This window comes from Dreissena polymorpha, chromosome 7, assembly GCF_020536995.1.
Source record: "Dreissena polymorpha isolate Duluth1 chromosome 7, UMN_Dpol_1.0, whole genome shotgun sequence".
Taxonomy (NCBI): domain Eukaryota; kingdom Metazoa; phylum Mollusca; class Bivalvia; order Myida; family Dreissenidae; genus Dreissena; species Dreissena polymorpha.
In genome coordinates, this window is record NC_068361.1 from 49,845,316 (window position 1) to 49,865,743 (window position 20,428).

General features: G+C 35.6%; 1 protein-coding gene across 9 annotated transcripts in view; it reads right to left on the reverse strand.

Annotated features, from left to right (window-relative positions):
- LOC127837144 (piwi-like protein 1) overlaps positions 1-20,428 on the reverse strand; it is a 61,482-nt gene that overhangs the window by 22,826 nt on the left and 18,228 nt on the right. For all 9 annotated transcript variants that reach the window (XR_008029133.1, XR_008029134.1, XR_008029137.1 and 6 more), the window contains 9 exons: positions 11,685-11,783; positions 10,953-11,055; positions 10,192-10,546; positions 9,469-9,683; positions 9,142-9,347; positions 7,216-7,410; positions 5,479-5,590; positions 4,772-4,895; positions 3,184-3,301 (listed from right to left, as the gene is read on the reverse strand). Coding sequence is in view for 1 of the 9 variants with exons in the window: in XM_052363994.1 (XP_052219954.1) it covers positions 3,184-3,301; positions 4,772-4,895; positions 5,479-5,590; positions 7,216-7,410; positions 9,142-9,347; positions 9,469-9,683; positions 10,192-10,546; positions 10,953-11,054 (1,427 nt within the window). In the remaining 8 variants the exon portion in view is untranslated. The remainder of the gene's footprint in view (positions 1-3,183; positions 3,302-4,771; positions 4,896-5,478; positions 5,591-7,215; positions 7,411-9,141; positions 9,348-9,468; positions 9,684-10,191; positions 10,547-10,952; positions 11,056-11,684; positions 11,784-20,428) is intronic.

Below are 20,428 nucleotides of genomic sequence, written 5' to 3' on the forward strand. Positions count from 1 at the left end.
GTGTGTGTCTCCACTGTAACAATAGAAAATGTAGTGTCACTGTGTGCGCTTTTATAGTTTTTAATTTAGTGTATATAATTCCAAACCAATGACTCTGGTATATATTTTGTGCTAATTTGTTGGATTAAATTAGTTTTTACGGAGTGTTTGAAAAGTTCCCTGGATTTAAAACCGTGTACACTTGGATTTATTCTTTTTCAGAATCAAACATTGCGCCATATTCTTATAGAATTGTTTATAATATAACCATATGTTCATTTAATAAGTAAGGCGCACAGGACAATTAAGCAGGACGACTGCTACTTATAATTGTATGAACTTAACAAAATTGTTGTGCCTAAATTATACATTCGTTAATGTTAATTTAAAGTAATAAGTGTAAGGCACTTAACGCGGATGCATTTTAGGACTTGTGTGATAGTGATATGTGTGATTGTGTGAATATGTGCAACTAAATATTAAGACTTTCAAGTTATAAGTTGGACAATAAAAGAAGATTTTGTAGATGTGCTTATTAAACAGAGTGTTTACTTTGCATATGACTAAGAATGTATATTCTTGCTTTCATATAATAAAACTGTTACGATGTTTTAGATATACTAGTAATGCATGATGTTGGAGATAAAGTTGTTGAAGAATAATATTTCTTTGAATGTGTTTCTTGTTAATTAAAAGGACAATACTTTTAATGATTCATTATATTGATGGATAGATCTGTGTAATTTTTATTGAGAAGTTATTTGCAATACAAGTCAATGTATATGGATGTTTAATGCCATGTCATGTAGTAATTTACAAGTAATATTCCTTGTTGTGGAGGTTTCTAATCATGTACAAGTAATTTAAAAGGGATGATTCTTATGATGTTATGTATTATCACAATGTATCATCATCTCATTGTAAAATTCCTTATTTGTAGAAGGTTTCTAATATAAGTATTAATAATACATATAGTTTATTTGTATCTGTAGATTTGTGATGTAATATTATATTCATATAAAGTGTTTTGATAACAGTTTCCGTTTAATATGTTGTGAGTGTGAGTCTGGCTATTTAGTCATGTATGCAACTATTTGGCTTAATTGAGGACAATTAAGAAGCTAAGGTGAGGGGAGTGTTGTAATTTTAGTATATGATTTCAATTTAGACTGCTCTGTTTGATGCCATGTGGCATGGTGGGCATTTGTTACCAGAACAGGATACCAGTTGGTCATCATTTTGTAATAAAGATTAGCAAATCTGGTCTGTTCTGGTGCTCGCAGAGTCTGCTTGTCAAATATGTCAACACTTGCAATAATAAATACCAATTAAATGCTAAGTTCTATCTGTGTCTGTCCACACATCCAAATATGGGAGGGTGGGCAGAATTGTATGAAAAGCCAGGTTGAGAGAGAGGCTGGGGAGAGTGGAATGGACCGTTGAAATGTAAAGAGAGAAGGAGTATGAGAGACTTATTCATTGTGTATATATTTATTCTCGTAGTGTGTAAATAAAATGTAGAGTACATATACTGTGTGGTGAACTTATGAACTCCCCCCCTCAAAAATTGTAACACCAAGCATACCAAAGTTATAACAACTTTAACATTTTTATATTGAAGGTCACAGTGACCTTCACCTTCAAATGAATGACCTTGAAATGACCAGTGGTCATCTGTTAATCCTGGCCAACCTTCATGTCAAGTTTGAAGACTCTAGGTCCAAGCATACCAAAGTTATACCATGAAATAAGAACTTTAACATTTTTACATTCAAGGTCACAGTGACCTTGACCTTCAAATGAATGACCTTGAAATGACCAGTGGTTACTAACTAGTTATGGCCAACCTTCATGTCAAGTTTCAAGACTCTAGGTCCAAGCATACCAAAGTTATAACAACTTTAACATTTTTTATATTGAAGGTCACAGTGACCTTGACCTTCAAATGAATGACCTTGAAATGACCAGTGGTCATCTGTTAATCCTGGCCAACCTTCATGTCAAGTTTGAAGACTCTAGGTCCAAGCATACCAAAGTTATACCATGAAATAAGAACTTTAACATTTTCGAGCACGCCGCCACCCCGCCCGCCCGCCCGCCCCCCCCCGCCCGCCCGACAACATCAATCTATAAGCCGAGATTTTTTCGAAAAAAATCCGGCTAAAAAACAAATAGTCTGACCAAATTTCATGAAAATTGGGCCAAAATGTGACTTCTAGAGTGTTAACGTTTTCACTATATACATATAGAGAAAAATGCCCCACCCACTGGCGGCCATGTTTTTCACCGATCCGAACCATTGTCGAACTCGTCCAAGATATCAATAAAACCAATGTTTTGACCAACTTCCATGATGATTGGGCAAAAATTGTGACTTCTTGAGTGTTTACAAGGTTTCTCTGTAGCCAAATAGGGAAAAACTGCAACTACATACATATAAAGAAAAATGCCCCGCCCACTTGTGGCCATGTTTTTTCACCTATCTGGACCATTTTCGAACTCGTCCGAGATATCAATAAAACCAATGTTTTGACCAACTTTCATGATGATTGGACACAAATTGTGACTTCTAGAGTGTTTACAAGGTTTCTCTGTAGCCAAATAGGGAACACTGCCACTATACACATATAGAGAAAAATGCCCCGCCCACTTGCAGCCATGTTTTTTCACCGATCTGGACCATTTTCGCACTCGTCCGGGATATCAATTAAATCAATGTTTTGACCACCTTTCATGATGATTGGGCAAAAATTGTGACTTCTAGAGTGTTTACAAGGTTTCTCTATAGCCAAATAAGGAAAGCTGCCCCGCCCACTGGCGGCCATGTTTTTCAACAGACCAAAACCACTTTTGAACTCAATCAAAATATCATTAAGACAAACATTTTGACAAAGTTACATGAAGATTGAACATAAAATGTGACTTCTACAGTGTTTACAAGGTTTTTCTTTTATTGACCTAGTTTTTGACCCAGCACAACCCAGTTTGGAACTCGGCCGAGATTTTATTGGGGCAAAGCTTCTGACCAAGTTTTATGGAGATGGGACAAGAAATGTGGCCTCTAGAGTGTTTACGAGCAAATGTTAACGGACAGACGGACGACTGACAAAGACCGGTCAGAAAAGCTCACCTGAGCAATCAGGTGAGCTAAAAATACGCATCTTAGTGGGAAAGGGTTACACAACACAATATTTGTACACATACGTGTTGATCTGTTTAATGAAGTCAGTGAGAGTTTTCTCCCTGTTATTTGGCGCCACTCGAGTATGAACTGCCACGTCCTTCATCACGTTGAAGTCAGCCCTGACTTCCTCCGACAAGCCTGGAAAAACATATATATGAGTCTCATTCATTGAAAATGGGGCTTGATGTTAAATGTCGTCCAGGGTTTGCCTGTGCAATTCGCACACACTTATCAGTAATGACATTTTCCAAAACTTATTTTTGTTAAAAAGAGACTTCCTTTAAACAAATAATACAATTAAATCCTCCTTTATTAGACTGTGCTGACTGTGAATTCTAATCTGGGACAACACTTTACGAACATGCATTGTTTTTCAGTGGGAGGCTCATTCAGTTACAACAAACTATAATTTTGACCACAAAACAACTTTTTGATGAATGTTACCAAGGTTTACACAAAGTCTAAGACAACAATGTATCTGATCAATATAATAGACTACTGTTTTCTGTTGAATGGAATAACAGTATTTTGCATATACAACCAAGCTATGTGACCAGAGATTGTATCCTTGATTTTGAACTTCTTCCTAAGATCTTTAACAATGATCAAGAAATTGTACTATGTGAAACTGCTGTTCTGAAATATTGTCAACAAGATGGGATGAATCAAATACTCGTATTTATTTGATTTCATCCCAGAATGTTGAATTTCATGTGCTCTGGTGAATATTTTATGAGTTATGTAATAGCAATCATATTGAGTTTATATTCTCTTAAATGGCTTTGAAACCTGTATGTTTTGTGATTAATTATGGGCTTAGTAAGAGATAGCTTTAGATTGACTGTTTCTAGTGATGAACCCAGCTTTACTCATTTTTTTGTTTAATGCTTTGATGTTAGAATATACTGTCTGACATTTATAACGCATGCAAACATTTAATTGCCTTTAATACCAGGCAATTGTATGGTAAACCACTTGAATACAAGGCAATTGAATGGTAAACCACTTGAATACAAGGCTATTGAATGGTACACCAATATCTTTCCTGACAATGTTTCTAGAGTCTGTATTGACAAGTTATATTTGCATGACTTATTTTCATGGTCATTCTCAGGCTATTCAATGTTCTTTCCTGTAAATAGGAGAAATACTAACAAAAGTGACTTAATCACCACCAATCAAATAGTATTATATGCCTGACTGCATACTTGTGTACACATTGATCTTATCATATATAAGTATATTTTATGACGACTAGCATTTAACCAATGACACGGGGGCAAGCCTCAGAATTACATTTCTAACCAACCTTACCACACATAAATACACCCTCTTCTGGCAAACTTGGCTTAATTAATGTGAGTCAAGTGTTGTCACAGATTTGCCTGTAAAGTCGGCACATGCTAATCAGGGACAACATTTTCCATCTAGACTGGATTTGCGCTAAGAAGCTACATCCTTAAAACCAAAAATACCATAAGCGCGGAAAGTGTCATCCATGATTAGCCTATGCGGACTACACAGGCAAATCTGGGATGACACTTTGCGCACATGTATTAAGCCCTATTTTCCCAGACCGAGGCTATATATGATGTTACTACAGCTCACCGGTGAGTGTGCATAACTCCGGCACAAAGTACATGATTTCCTTCTGTCCCCTGCGAATGTCCTTCGGTTTGGGTTTGGATGCCAGAAGAGGTTGTTTATCATCGCTGATTGTTTTGCCATAATTCTGAATTCAACATGTACTATTATAATAATGAACAACTAAATCTAAGCGTTTTGTGACAGAAGATGTCATGTAAATAAGTGATATTAAATAACTTCATTGTGTAAACAAACACATTAATAATTTACATGCTAGTTCTAACTTGTTTGGAGACATAGCACCTTATAGACTCAAGACAATATCCCATACACTGGAATTTCTTCATCAAACACATTTAAAGGAAAGATGTTTTTTCAACAGACATATTGAGGCATGAATATGAAGATACTAATCAAAAGAATGGGTCCAGGATTTGATTCATTGTCTGAAAATATCATAATTCTTCAAAAATGAAAAATGTTTAGGAGCTTACAAAAAATATTTTAAGAAAACAAAAGTATAAACAATTATTTAAGAACGAGCCTTCGCACAAGATCAAATATACAAAATAGTCATTTCATGAAGTCCCTAAGAGAAATAGCCATTTCACGAAAATCAGGAATCGTTAAGAATTTTTATTGAAATTCACAGATTTACTGTGACATATATGTCCCTATAAAAAGAACGTTCATTAATATCATATAGGAATATTTTTACTTTACTTTACCTTTTGGTAGTAATCTTTGTAGGAGATTCTGGATTTGTCTTTTAACTCAAATGTGTCGGTTGGATGAATATCCCACATGATATCATCCACTCTGTATGTCTTGTTGTTGTACCTATCAGGAAAAGGATCATAACATAAATGAGCCTGGCTTTGAGAAATTGCACAGGCTAATAAGGGACGAAACTTTCCGCTGTAACTGGATTTTCACTAAGAAGAGACTTCCTTAATACGAAAAATACCATACACCCGGAAATTGTGGTCCCTGTTAAGCCTGTGTGGTTAATCTGGGACGACACTTTATGCACATACATATAGCCCCATTTTCCAACAATAAGACTCACATAAGAGTGGAGAGCATTTATCACGAGTGATTAATTGTGCAATTGAATACATTACAAAACATAACACTCAGTGTGCAAATTACTAAAGGTGGGGTCAACACTTTGGAATGGCTAGTGCAAAGCTGTGGAACTTTTAAGATACTGACATAGAAAGAAACAAACAACAAGATGTGTTTGCGAAACACAATGTCCCCCTATATGACTTTTGACCTTGAAGGATGACCTTGACATTGACCCTTCACCACTCAAAATGTGCAGCTCCATGAGATACACATGCATTTCAAATATAAAATTGCTAGCTTCAATATTGCAGGAGTGACATTACATGAGCAATGTTGACCCATATATTTGACCTTGAAGGATGACCTTGACCTTTCACCACTAAAAATGTGCAGCTCCATGAGATACACAAGCATGCCAAATATCAAGTTTCTATCTTCAATATTGCAAAAGTATTCATAAAATTAGCGATTTGGGCCACATATATATTTGACCTCTGACCTTGAAGGATGACCTTGACCTTTCACCACTCAAAATGTGCAGCTCCATGAGATACACATGCATTTCAAATATAAAATTGCTAGTTTGAATATTGCAGGAGTGACATTACATGAGCAATTTTGACCCATATATTTGACCTTGAAGGATGACCTTGACCTTGACCTTTCACCACTAAAAATGTGCAGCTCCTTGAGATACACATGCATGCCAAATATCAAGTTGCTATCTTCAATATTGCAAAAGTATTCATAAAATTAGCGATTTGGGCCACATATATATTTGACCTCTGACCTTGAAGGATGACCTTGACCTTTCACCACTCAAAATGTGCAGCTCCATTAGATACACATGCATGCCAAATATCAAGTTGCTATCTTCAATATTGCAAATGTACTCATAAAATGAGCGATTTTGGCCACATATATTTGACATCTGACCTTGAAGGATGACCTTGACCTTTCACCACTCAAATTGTGCAGCTCCATGAGATACACATACATGCCAAATATCAAGTTGCTATCTTGAATATTGAAATACTGCAAAAGTGTACATTAAATGAGCGATTTTGACCCATATATTTGACCTTTGACCTTGAAGGATGACCTTGACCTTTCACCACTCAAAATGTGCAGCTCCATGAGATACATATGCATGCCAAATATCAAGTTCCTATCTTCAATATTGCAAAAGTTATTGCAAATGTTAAAGTTGGCGCAAACCAACCAACCAACAGACCAACCAACCAACAGACCAACCAACAGTCAGGGCAAAAACAATATGTCCCCCACTACTATAGTGGGGGACATAAAAATCAAATTAGCTTGTGCACCATATGCAATATATATCGTCCATGACATATTTATTCAGTAACAAAAGGGCTAGTTATGGTGCATACGTGGTCAAAACAATGCTGCCAACAAGTCTCCGTGTGCATTCATCGTAGAAGCGATCCCCCAGTCGGTTGTACAGGTCGTACATGATGTCTAGCACTGTGTCACTGCGGAGAATCTTGTGTGAGATGTCGCAGGATAGGAGGACGTTTGACTCGTACTGCAGTATGGAAGTGATGAATCCTGGCATGACAGTTAACCTGAAACCACGTGATATGCCCACAAATGGTTAGAAATAAAATAACAGTGTATACATGTACGTCAAAAATCAAAATGCTAATTTAAAATGTTCGTAATAATATATTCTTACAATGATATTATTTCTGAAAACAAAATCACTAAACATGCCTCAATATGATACTAAACTAAAGCCTTCTTAAAAATTGTGGTCAATGGCTACGTACCGGAATTATTGGATTTTGTAAACACTACTTGTCAAAGCTGTTTTTAGCTTTGTGTGCGAAGCAACGTAAATTCAGAAAAGAACAGAAATATTCAAACAAGAAAGGATACATTCATCGCATTTTTTTATTAATTTATTTGGTAATGTATTTTATGATAAAATAAATATAAAATATGCGTTTTATCTGCATATAGTGCTAGTACTTAAACATGGTCTTCAAACGGACCTTTAATGTTATTGAATGTCAATTGTTCAGAACAATGCTTACTTGTGACAAGATCAGAGCAAGTCAAGTTAATTTTATTGGCAAATACATGTGTACATAGCCAAAAAGAAAACATAAATGTACATGTAATGAGAGCAATGAGAGCATACTGGTGAGAGGGAATGTACACTGAAAAGTTCTAAATTTACTTGTGATGTGGAATGTCCACTGAAAAGTTCTAAATTTACTTGTGATGTGGAATGTCAACTGAAAAGTTCTAAATTTACGTGTGCTGTGGGATGTCCACTGACAAAAAACAGACTTGTGTTGTGAAATGTAAATTGACAAGAAGTGGCCATACTTGTGTTGTGAAATGTAAATTGACAAGAAGTGGCCATACTAATGTTGTGAAATGTAAATTGACAAGAAGTGGCCATACTAATGTTGTGAAATGTAAATTGACAAGAAGTGGCCATACTTGTGTTGTGAAATGTCTACTGACCAGCACAGAGCTCACTTGTGTTGTAGAATATCCACTGACATGATCATGCTTATTTGTGTTCACACATGTCAACTTAAAAGTATGAGGCGTGCTTGTGCAATCAAATAGGTCCAGTAGTTTCTTGTGATGTGGAATATCAACTATCAGGTTTCATGCTTACTTTTCTAGTGGAATGTCAACTGACAAGTACAGAGCTTACTTGTGTTGTGGAATGTCAACTGACAAGTACAGAGCTTAAGCATATTGTAAAATGACCACTGACCAGTACAGAACATACATGTGTTGTTGAATGAAAAATATAGCATAACTCTTTCTTGTGATGTGTTACATCCATTGACAAGTACATTGCTTACTTGTGTTGTGAAATATCAATTGACAGAACAGATCTTACTTGTGTTGTAGAATGGATTCGATAAGTAAAAACCTTACGTGTGGTGTGACATGTCCACTGACAAGTACCAGGCTTACTTGTGTAATGGAATATAAATTAACAAGTCAAAAAAAAAATGTTTGTGTTGTGGGATGTCCACTGACAATTACAGAGCTTACTTTGTTGTTGTATGTCCACTGTTCCATACAGAGTTTACTTGTGTTGTGGTGTGTTCACTGACAAGTACCAAACTTACTTGTGTTGTGGTGTGTTCACTGACAAGTACAATGCTTACTTGTGTTGTGGTGTGTTCACTGACAAGTACAATGCTTACTTGTGTTGTGGTGTGTTCACTGACAAGTACAATGCTTACTTGTGTTGTGGTGTGTTCACTGACAAGTACAATGCTTACTTGTGTTGTGGTGTGTTCACTGACAAGTACCAAACTTACTTGTGTTGTGGTATGTCTACTTTCTGTGCTGGATTGTAGTAGTTACGGCCAATCTGTTTCATTTCAATCATGGCCAGCACACGTCTAAAGATAATGTTGTACACCTGGATACACTGCGGGGAGTTTGGAGGCAGCTCATTGGTCAGTTTGATAATCACTTGTACAACGGTGCCATCAGTTTTTCTTTCCGAGACCACCTCCGTCACCTGTATTGAAACAAATATACAACTTTGCTAATGAATTTGATGAAACTCTGATACAATTCAAAAAAAGTGCAAATGGATTGTTTACTTGCTGAAGTTTAAAGAGTGTAAGGTCACATCTTACAGTGTTTTGTAGTCTATGGGGCAGGTACAGAGTCATCCCATCAAAGGCCTTTGTTGGACCCAAAAGTTCTTCATGTGAATACAGGAGGCCAATCCTCAAACGCTTGGAGTCTACATCTGGCTTGAAGTCCACGTGATACTGGTAGAGATGCCAGTCTGGTGCCTGCTCCAACCGGAAGTAGTTAGCCTTCAGGGGTATCGGCTGCCCGGAAGTACCTACAGTGGAACATAAACATCCAACTTGATGGTCCACTAATGACTTCTCATAGTTGTTTATGGTATTAAACTTCATGATTTCATGCATTTGTAGCATATACGAAACTGAAGCTTAAACACACTCAGCAAATGTTCATGGAAACCATATGACAACCAATTGTTATGCGTGCTGGATGCATGGTAAACATATATGTGAGGCAAGAAATGTATCTGCCATTGGCGTTCACTTATGTACTACTTAAAAGAAGACACTTCATGTGTGGAATAAAACCATGTACTTATGATGTTTATGGACTTAAGTGGAAACGCCTCATTATCATAGTTTACTTACTACCTAGTTTTTGTTTTGGGCAGATGTGTTGTTCATTTTCAGAATTGTGATGAAAACCTCCCAGACATTTGTGTATTTCTAACCGGTTATGCAATATTATACATCTTTGTTGAAACTAAAACCCAGCCATCCACATTGCTATTACTAGTATTCAAGATATGAAAAAACAACACCTACCACTCTTGTCCGTTACATGGGCAGGTCTAGTGGATGGTTCTTCAAACCTCCTCCTTCTATCTGGTCTCCCTTCACCCACTCCCCCTCCCCGTCCGCCCCCTGCCTCTGCTGGGCTCCTATTATATATATCAACACCCGCCATACCCGGTGGCGGTCTCCCTTCACCCACTTCCGGTCCGCCTCCTCCTAGCCTGAGCTGGGCCATTTCCTCTGCAGGGGCCCTCGTATATATATCAACTCCCGCCGTACCAGGTCGCGGCTCACGCGCACCGCCTCGGTATGCTGCTCTACCACTGGCCTGGGGTTGACCGCCATGGCCATTGTCAGTATATACCGGTGCAGCATATGCCGCTGGCTGTTGCAAGCACAAAAATACAAAATGTGAACGTTATTGTTTTTACTAACATTTAGTACATTTAGTTATAATTGAAAAATTTAAGGACATGCCCAAAGAATTTAATTGAGCTACGCTTGGAAAACGAGGCTTAATGTATGTGCAAAAAGTGTCGTTTGCACATTTATGTAAACCAACTTTGTGAAAACAAATATCTATAGCTGCCATCCGGTCACCTATGGTCATGAACTTTTGACAACTTGTACATGAAAATGTACATCCACATATATATTATCATTGTGTATTTTCCACATATGTTCGCGTAATATGGCATGAACGCGCCTTAATATATACGCATGAACGTGCCTTATCTATTAGTCTAACAAAACCTTTCACCAACAGTAAAATGTGTATTTGAAAGACTAACCGGAAGTTGAGTGGGTTCAACCGCCTCGCCTGGCCTCTGAGCTGGTTCGTCAGCAGTACCCCGTGCACGGCCCCTAGCCTTTCCCCGTGCTCTTCCCGTCATTCTGTATACAAAAACTGATGTCTAGACCAGAGTAATACAGTACACAACAAAAACGCCAACAATAGCTGGTGACTCACTGGACACGCTTTTCTCACTCGTCGTGAAATGCGACGTTCCACAATTCATGCTGGAGTTCATTAACCTGTGTTAATTTGCCCCACTGTTTATATGGTTATATTTTAACATGCCTAAGCTATCTTTATATGTCAATGCTTTATCTCCTTGAAATGATACAGGCATGAAAATATCTCTATGTTCAGTTTGACCATGAATAAAATTATAAGGAAAGGACACGAACATACGTGTAAAAGTAAAAACTGTTATATTTGTAGATTATTTTGAAACTTTTGCGAAAACTTAAATAAATTACTATAAGAAAATGTTACAATACAGAACACAAACAATATTAAAGTCTTGTGCTATACATGAACATATAAAGTGATTAGTTAAATTCAAACCGCACTACCACTAGAACAATGCAAAGCCTCGCTACATCACTTGAGCCACATTCATTCAAAGCAATGTCATTATCTCAACACTGTATTTCACAGCGCTGGGAAGGAAGTTGGTACGCATGATATAAGGAAGCGGAAATTTAATGTTTAGTACGCTTATCAACATATCACTTACTGCTTTCTGCTAACACTTAGATGCCTTGCTGGCCACGTGCAAATCGACAGCTAATAATGTTCTTCATCCGACGACAGCAAATCTTATTCACAAAGTAACCTGCAACAAAAAATGTGCGGACTGTAGATAAGATAACCAAAGATCTATTAGTGTACATGTATATTAATAGATCTTTGAGATGACATAGTATCATTTACGCTGCCACGCCAGGTAGGATGCCAGACTTATAGATTGTTATCAGCAATGAAGACAGTACTGCTGATGTAGGGCAGGTTAACGAATGACCCCCTTGTTGAACCTCCTATTGTTCGCGGTTTCCTTGCACTATATTGATATTTTTTAATTAAAATATGCAGCAAAATGTCTCTGCGACAACTATCGCAAGTTGTTGTTGCCAGCTGTTGCCTGCGTGCATTTATGAATTGGCTTGTCACTTGTAGCGAGGATTTCCAATTGTTCTATTAGAATAACTGTTAGGACTGTATACAATTTAATCACTACATTGAGTTCATCAATAACACAACACTTTATTAATATTTAAGATCGTCTTTTTTTTTTATTTCACCACAAGTTTCATAATGTTCCAAAAGTTTTTCGGCGTCAGCTGTATACGCCAGCTTTTCACCTTAGCCTGACCTTTGTTAGCGTCCAATAGAACTCAAATAAAACTTCCCGCGGCCAAGTACAGATGAATACACTTCATTGACTGCATTGGCTGATTTGATAATACCACTAGAACATTGGAAACATGTCCGCGTCTTTGTAACACTGTTTTACTGCGTGTTCAGCATGAAACAGTTTTATCTCTAATAAAAAGGCTTTATAGATACAACAGTTTTACACTCAATCTCGACATCAATACAGTTTGTGCGTACATCTTTTATTTTCAGAGGATTTTCAGCGCGAGAACGTTGTGTACTTAAAGGCCATGTTCTCATATTTAGTACTGACTTCCATATTCCTGTCAACATGTTATATGTAAAAGTATAAAGAGCAGTGGAAGCGATGCCTCACTTTAATGTGTTGCATTTCAACCCGCGAGGTATAAGGGGTCAGTTCGCGGTTAGTGTGTTTGAATGTCAGAGTTTATATACAGATCAGACCTTCTGTGCTGTTCGGAGTTCGCGGTCAGTTATATAATAGTTATATAATAAAGACGCTATAGCGTGAACTAGGTGAACCGGAATTTTCTTTACCACCAGAAAGATGTGAAATGAAGATATCCAGCGATATTATTTTATGGCATGTCAATAATAGATTCTTAATGTGTTTTCAACAATACCATGATAAATATTATTTTTAATTAATTAACAAGAATTATTCCATCATATTTACTAATGTATTATTGCAGCATATTGACTAATGTATTAAGTATGAGCGCGATGATTCTCGATACTGTTAATAATCGAATCAAATACACGTAGCAATTCCCGATAAACCACTCAAACAGGTTTGTTCGAAGAACGCGCGTATACATATTTAAAATATGTACGGAGACTTCGCGTGTGGCCGGTTGACTTTGGTTTTCTTTTTTGTATCTATAGGTTTATGACCAGCAATATGTAATAATGTAAAATAAGCCGCGAAAACTCCGCGTAACATCCCGTACTGCGTTTGATGCAGCTAAAAACTGCACAGAAAAAGATATTAGCTATCCTTGATCTCATTCATTTAAATCTTTACCTTCCATAAACTCCAACCACAATCAACGCCGTATATCTTTTTTAAAGATATTTCTTGTTACTTTTACACTTAATATTTAGTTATTTCCTTATTGCTGGTTGAAAAGCAACTGTCCCTAAAAATTCCCTAAAAACTGAGAAATTCTGAACAAAGACCTATAGATAACATCTATAGGTCTTTGTTCTGAAGAATATGGTGTCTGTGTATTATTTCAAAGGACAAAGCATTGACATGTTGTCTGATTAAACTAAAGAGAGATCCTTTACTGTAAACATTACCCCTAGCTTTGAACTAATTAATAACCAATTAACCCAAGTTTGTAACACTATCATGGGGTCTATACGATACTTTCTGTTATTCGCATTTAATAGCGTTAGAGTTGTGTTAGATGGATGTGACGTAATGAGATTATACAAAATCCGTCAGAGAGAAAATTGTACAGTGTCGCTGATAATATCAACGTCTCTTAAACTATATATGCGTAAATTGCACAAATATTTTTTATTATATTGGCGCCTATTAAAGCTATCGCTTTTCGCATATTTCATTTTAGTACGTTGAAGCGTGAAAATACATTTAACATTCCGTTCAATAACCCTGTGTGTCGCAAGACAAATCCCGTACTGTTACCACTAAACTTTAAACGTAAATATTTTATTTAAATGCCCAATAAGGTTGACAAAACCATCGTTTTAATGATAATCATGCAAAATATCAATACAATTTTTTCTTATTATGTCTGAATTAAACAATTGCATGCAAGGAAATGCATTTTTAAAACGATTATATTGTTGTTGTTTTTACTAAAAACGAACACGGGAGTAGAACACAATGTATGAGCTTGGTATGTGGTAAACTACAAAAATCCCCATACTAGGCACTTTTTCGCGACCATTTTTTTTGTTAAAAATTCTCATACATTGAACTTATTTCAGAACAAATTAAATTTAACTTACGAAAATAAATAATGATGAAAACAAGCATCAAATAGATCGATTTTTATGTCCGCAACATATTGAACCCGATTTGAACCTTTATTTGTCTGATAAAACTTACCTTGTTACACATAAAATAAATTCTCTTGATTCATGTAATTGTTTGAATTAATTGTTCACACCAATGTTGACACTCTTTGTTGCAGCATTTTAAGGTATCCAGAGAAGCGCCCCCCCCCCCCGGAGAACTGCCCCCCGGAGAACTGCCCCCTTATTTTAAAGGTGGCGGAGAGGTGCCCCCCCCCCCATCAAATCGGTAGGGGCGGAGAACTGCCCCCCTGTCAGAATTTAGTAGGCGGATATCTGCCCCCCCCCCCCCATCAAATCTGTAGGGGCGGAGAACTGCCCCCCTGTCAGAATTTAGTAGGCGGATATCTGCCCCCCATCAAATCTGTAGGGGCGGAGAACTGCCCCCCCCCCCCGGTGTCATATTAGTTATTAGTTACGTAGTGAAAACAATACTTACGGGTAATTTTACGTTATCGCCGTACACATTTTATCCGGTAACAATTTAATTTCAGTACAAGTATATTACCATTTATCGAACTGAATAACACAAATTGTCTAGAGGCATGTGATAATACTGTTTAAGGCCCTTGGTACGCATCTGCACCACTCACTATACATGAATGCCATGTAAAAGTCGTGTTTTAATAAGAGCGCGAAACATAGTCGAGATCCACACAGGAAACGCGTGCGTGTTAATACTGGCCATGTGTCGCAACTAATATAGACGTGCAACTCAGTACTTATGGAGGAAAAGTTACACCGGAATTAATTTACATTATAAAGATAGTATTGACCCATGGAAAAAAAAACGTAACTTAACGTATAAAAAAGTATATTAATAGGCAAAGCAAAGGCAATAATTTAGCTGACTTGAAGAAAAAAGTGAAGTGAAGTCGAATTTATAATCAATGTATTTATGTTGTTTACAGTAGTTAATTCATGTGACATACAAAATAACATACATAAATACACACATTACATGCATACATACATTCACAGTTACAATCATACATACATACATTCAGACATACATTAAAAAATATATACATGCTTACATAAACGTTCAAAACATACATACATACATTCATACAAACATACATTCATACATACAATCTGCAACAGTTTGCATTTTGAGCAGATCATGTCGACATGCCAAACAAACAAAATCGGTAACAGTTGCTTTAATTAGCAGCTAATTAGGCAGGCAGAGAACTTGTTACCGTTAACGATAAGCACCGCGATCTTTTAATCTTTTAATTGGTAGACCGGACCGACCTTAATTGTTAAGAACTTGTTAGCTTTGAATAAAGCCGCATACGGGCATTCTATACATAAATGGTGACGTCACTACGTTATTGTCACCTCTATACTTAGACGCATCACGCACCTCCATTTGGAGGCATTTATGACTACGACACAAAGAAGTCCGCGGATGAATGAAGAATTTGCTTTATAAGTAAACTTTCATGTTATGATTTAAAAGTTAAGTATAATTTTGTTCAGTCTTACGGTCTTATGTTAGTATCATTTCAAATTTTCGTAAGTTTTCAACAATTTCGCTCTTTATTCATTTTTTTTTAAAACTGTACTTTCACTTTCGGTTGTACAACAACATGTATCCTTTATTGACGAAAGTTTGCAATGAAATAGCGTTTTCAAAACCGCTTAAAAAGTTTCAGAAGGTGTATCTGATGCATGTTATGAATAGACACAATGTCATAGCTATATTGCCGACTAGTATAAGAACAATTTGGTATTTCAAGTGGCTCCATTTGCATTGCAAGAAAAGTTCAAATTGACTCGTTCAGTTTGTTAAATTTTGACACCCTAATTATATATTTTTTTATAAATGCCTGATAGTTTTTTTTCTTTAAATAATTGAGATCAATGAAAATTTTAGTAAAAGCACAGCATTGATGTTCTATGATGGTCATTTTTTAGTGGAATAGTATGTTACAATAAAACAATTATAACTATTGTATTAATGAATTTAGATTAGGTGTCATCTTTAAATGGGGTAGTAATTCATTATATGAGATTAGCACATTATATAGTTGAAAGATAAATAACACTTTAATGACTTACCATAGTAAAATAAAGTAGCATAGAATATGTTGCAGGTCATAAAATGTAAAACTGAAATTGAAGAAGCTTTACAAATATTTTACACTGACAACACTGTTGGTTTTCAAAAAAAAAAATCTTCCTATCTACCTGCCCTAGTTTTTTTGGGGCAAATTTAAATATTATTAATATCATTGAGTTAAATTTTTAAAATATCAATATGTTTTGATTACATTAGCTTATTTTATTATTAATAATAAATACTTTGCAAGGAAAGTCCAATTCTGTTTTAATTAGTCTTAGTTAGGTACTAGTAAAATTGAAAATATCAGTGACATCCAAAACTTGGCTTATATGCGAATGAATGCATATTTTCTTTGACAGTTACATAGTACCCTATTTGATTGGATTAAAAACAACAAATAACTATAGTTCCACAACCCAGCCTAAGTTGACTCAAACTGAATTAATTCATCAATTGATCCTATTTAATTATATTAAAAATAATATGTGTAAGATTTTGAGAATATCCCATGTATTCCTCTAGTATTCCTCTAGTACACCAACATGCACGTCTTACTAATGATTTACATGCACTCCTTAAACAGTTTAACAAAAATAATGAATGATTAATCCAAAGAAAACAACAAACAAGCTGCTTCATATTAAAAGTTAATTACATAAGATTACATAAGCAAAAAAAATCATTTTGATAATAAATCAAGATTATACTTCAACCAAACCATTATAAATTTATTGTGGGGTGGGGGGGGGGGGGGGGTAATGTAAGCACTAAAACTAAAATGGGGGAAATGTCTGGGGAGGGAACATCTTAGGGGGAGCGTCCGGAATTCCTGCTAAGGGCGACAGTGTTGTTAATGTGTCTTTAGAAGAAATAACTGAAGGAAAGTACTCATTGGTGTATGCCCATCCAGAAGCATTTCTGAGCATATCAATTGGAACAGCAATATTGAGTGCATTTGAAAGAGATATAACTGTTTCATGCATTGCTTTTGATGAAGCCCACAAGTCATGGTCCTTTAATGGTAGCTTTCCTATTAGGGAATTTTATACTTAGTTTTTACTCTACAATCTAGCTCTTTTGTCATAAAATGAGAAGTTTTATTATCCAACAGGTTTTGTGTTTGAACCTCACAAATTTTATAATACCAAAGTCCCATCATATAATCATCATCACAATCAGCAGCAGCATTATCATATTCATCATCATCATCTTTAGCAGCAGCATCATTGTGTTCTATTATCAGAATTCAATACAAATACAAACACAACCATTACAACTCTTACTACTACTACTACTAATTAATTAATTATCTACTACTACAACAAGAACAACAACTACGACTGCTACTACTGATCTTACTTCTACTACTACTAGTCTACTACTACTACTACTACTACATGTACTACTACTACTACTACTACTACTACTACTACTACTACTACTACTACTACTACTACATGTACTACTACTACTACTACTACTACTACTACTACTACTACTACCACCACCACCACCACAACCACCACCACTACTACTACTACTACTACTACTACTACTACTACTTGGTACACCAGAACTTGTTGTCCATGGAGACGATAATGAGAACTCCCAGAGTATTGATCGAACCCACGCCCAGCGGACATCATTCTCTACACCATAGCGACCATGAATTAATATTTGACGCCATGTAAAACATATTTCACCTTATTACAAAAAACATGGAATTCACAAAATGACTGAAAATTCTTTAAAATAAATGCAAATTTGAAACAAAACAACCTAAGCAATACATAATAAGAAACACTACATTATTGAAACACTGATACCATGAACATTTTAGGGTGTAACACCTTATGTACATGGACCAGACCTTTTGTGTACTTTGAAACTTTATGTACCACCTACATAAAATATAGGTGTTATTGTCCATTCATTCATAGCAGTCCTAATGAATTAAGGTCATTCTCTAAACATGATTTAAGTCTAAAGAAGGAAATAATTTGATTTTTTTACAGTTTGAACATTAAGGTCATTCTCTCTTCTCTTCAAAGTATCACATTTCAATTATACAATATAATACAAACATTTTAGACTTTATAATCCTTAGTCAGGATAAGATAAGAGACAAATGAATTTTTATAATTTACTTCAATTTCAGGTAAGACTAATAAGTCATTTATTAAGTACTACATGTACTTGGGCTAATAAATTAAACTAAGACACTCAGTGACACTTAGACAATCTGACAAAATATAAAATCTATGGCCAATATATAAGTCTAAATTCATAAATACTATCACACAAAATACATTTCATCAATATTACACATTCATATTAAATTAGTTATCTCTTTATATTATAAATATGGTACATAAAGTGTCAGATAGTGGTACATAAAGTGTCGGTACATAAACGGACTGGTACGTAATGTGTGACATTCAACATTTTAAAAATCAGTTAACAATATATGGACTTCATTGTTTTGCATATACGCAATCAAAGCATATTTATTAAAAATTAAAACGCACTGTTTATGGCTGTATCTTTTTATTTATACATGCATAAACTATTCTGGTTATTAATACATTTTTAAAATTATATATAAACAAAGTTACAAGAGCACCACATTATGGATGCCAAGTTAGGCTGCGGTGCAGTTTTGAATAAATGAAATTTATTAAAAGAATTTTTTAGAGGTTAGTGACCTTGACCTTTGACCGAGTGACCCCAAAATGGGTGTGGCGTGTAGAAAACAACACGGTGCATATACATGTGAGGTTTCAATGTTATAGGTGGAAGCACTTTGATATTAGAGCCGATGTAAAGATTTTAGCACGACACGGACATCTGACGACGAGCTATGACAATACCTAGGGTTTTCCCCGAAAACAGCCGAGCTAAAATTGAGCGCCATTAGTCCAAATTGACGCTCTTAAATATTAAGCTACTTATTATATGGGTAATATTTGGAGCAAAGAATTTAGCCCATATAAAAAGTATCTCTAAATTCTTTGCGCGTCTTATAAATAAGACTAGAGCGCCATATAAATTAAATGGAAAACATACAACATTATGTCAAGAAAAATAAAGCTGTAAAAATCTCACCTGCTCGTCTTTGATGTTGCAATTAGCACATTCAGCATTTTCAGTATCTACTAAATAAATATATGAAAGTGCCAAATGTCCAAGATACCATGACGTCCTCCTCAAAATGTTGGATCCTTTGAGTTTGAACTCCATTTATTTTATCCCTGATTAATCCTCTCACACATGAGGCCTACATGTAAGATTCCTTGTAATGTTCACAGCGTTTATTTTAAATCGTTTACTGTCTCAAATTTCAGCAGGTATTTAATTATAAATATTTATTTATTATTTTGATTTATTTACTATTTCGAAGATACAGTCTTGCAACGTGTTTAGTTAGTCTAAGTTACGTGTTTAGTGATTCTTACAAACAATAGACTGACATGAAAAGTGGCTCCTTTTGAAGCACAAACTGCATCCATGTATATATTACAGCTGGCCCGGTTTGATGGGGCCTGTTTTTGATAATAATTAATTACCATTTTTCACTTCCGTGTTTATTATGTTTACCAAAAAAGTCCGTTTCCCACAATGCTTAGCGCGCATTCACACAGGTCAGTAAGACCGGTGTGACACATTGGCTTACGGGTTTATGATATTGAACCGTCCAAATCCGTAATTGGCGAAAACAAACAAATAAATTATTGTTTTCAGCTTGCATATGGATGGATTAAATTGCATGCTAATTGTTTGTTTTAATTATGGGGAAAATATCAAATAATTCAGCCGCGAAAACTTTTTATTAGCAAAAAGTGATTTGTTTTTCTTTGTTCACATAGACGAAAATCACGTGATTATCAAGATGGCGACGTCCATGCCGAGGCAGGTATTTTTTTGCCGTTTTATAACTTTTATTACTTGAACGACTTAATATTACTTTT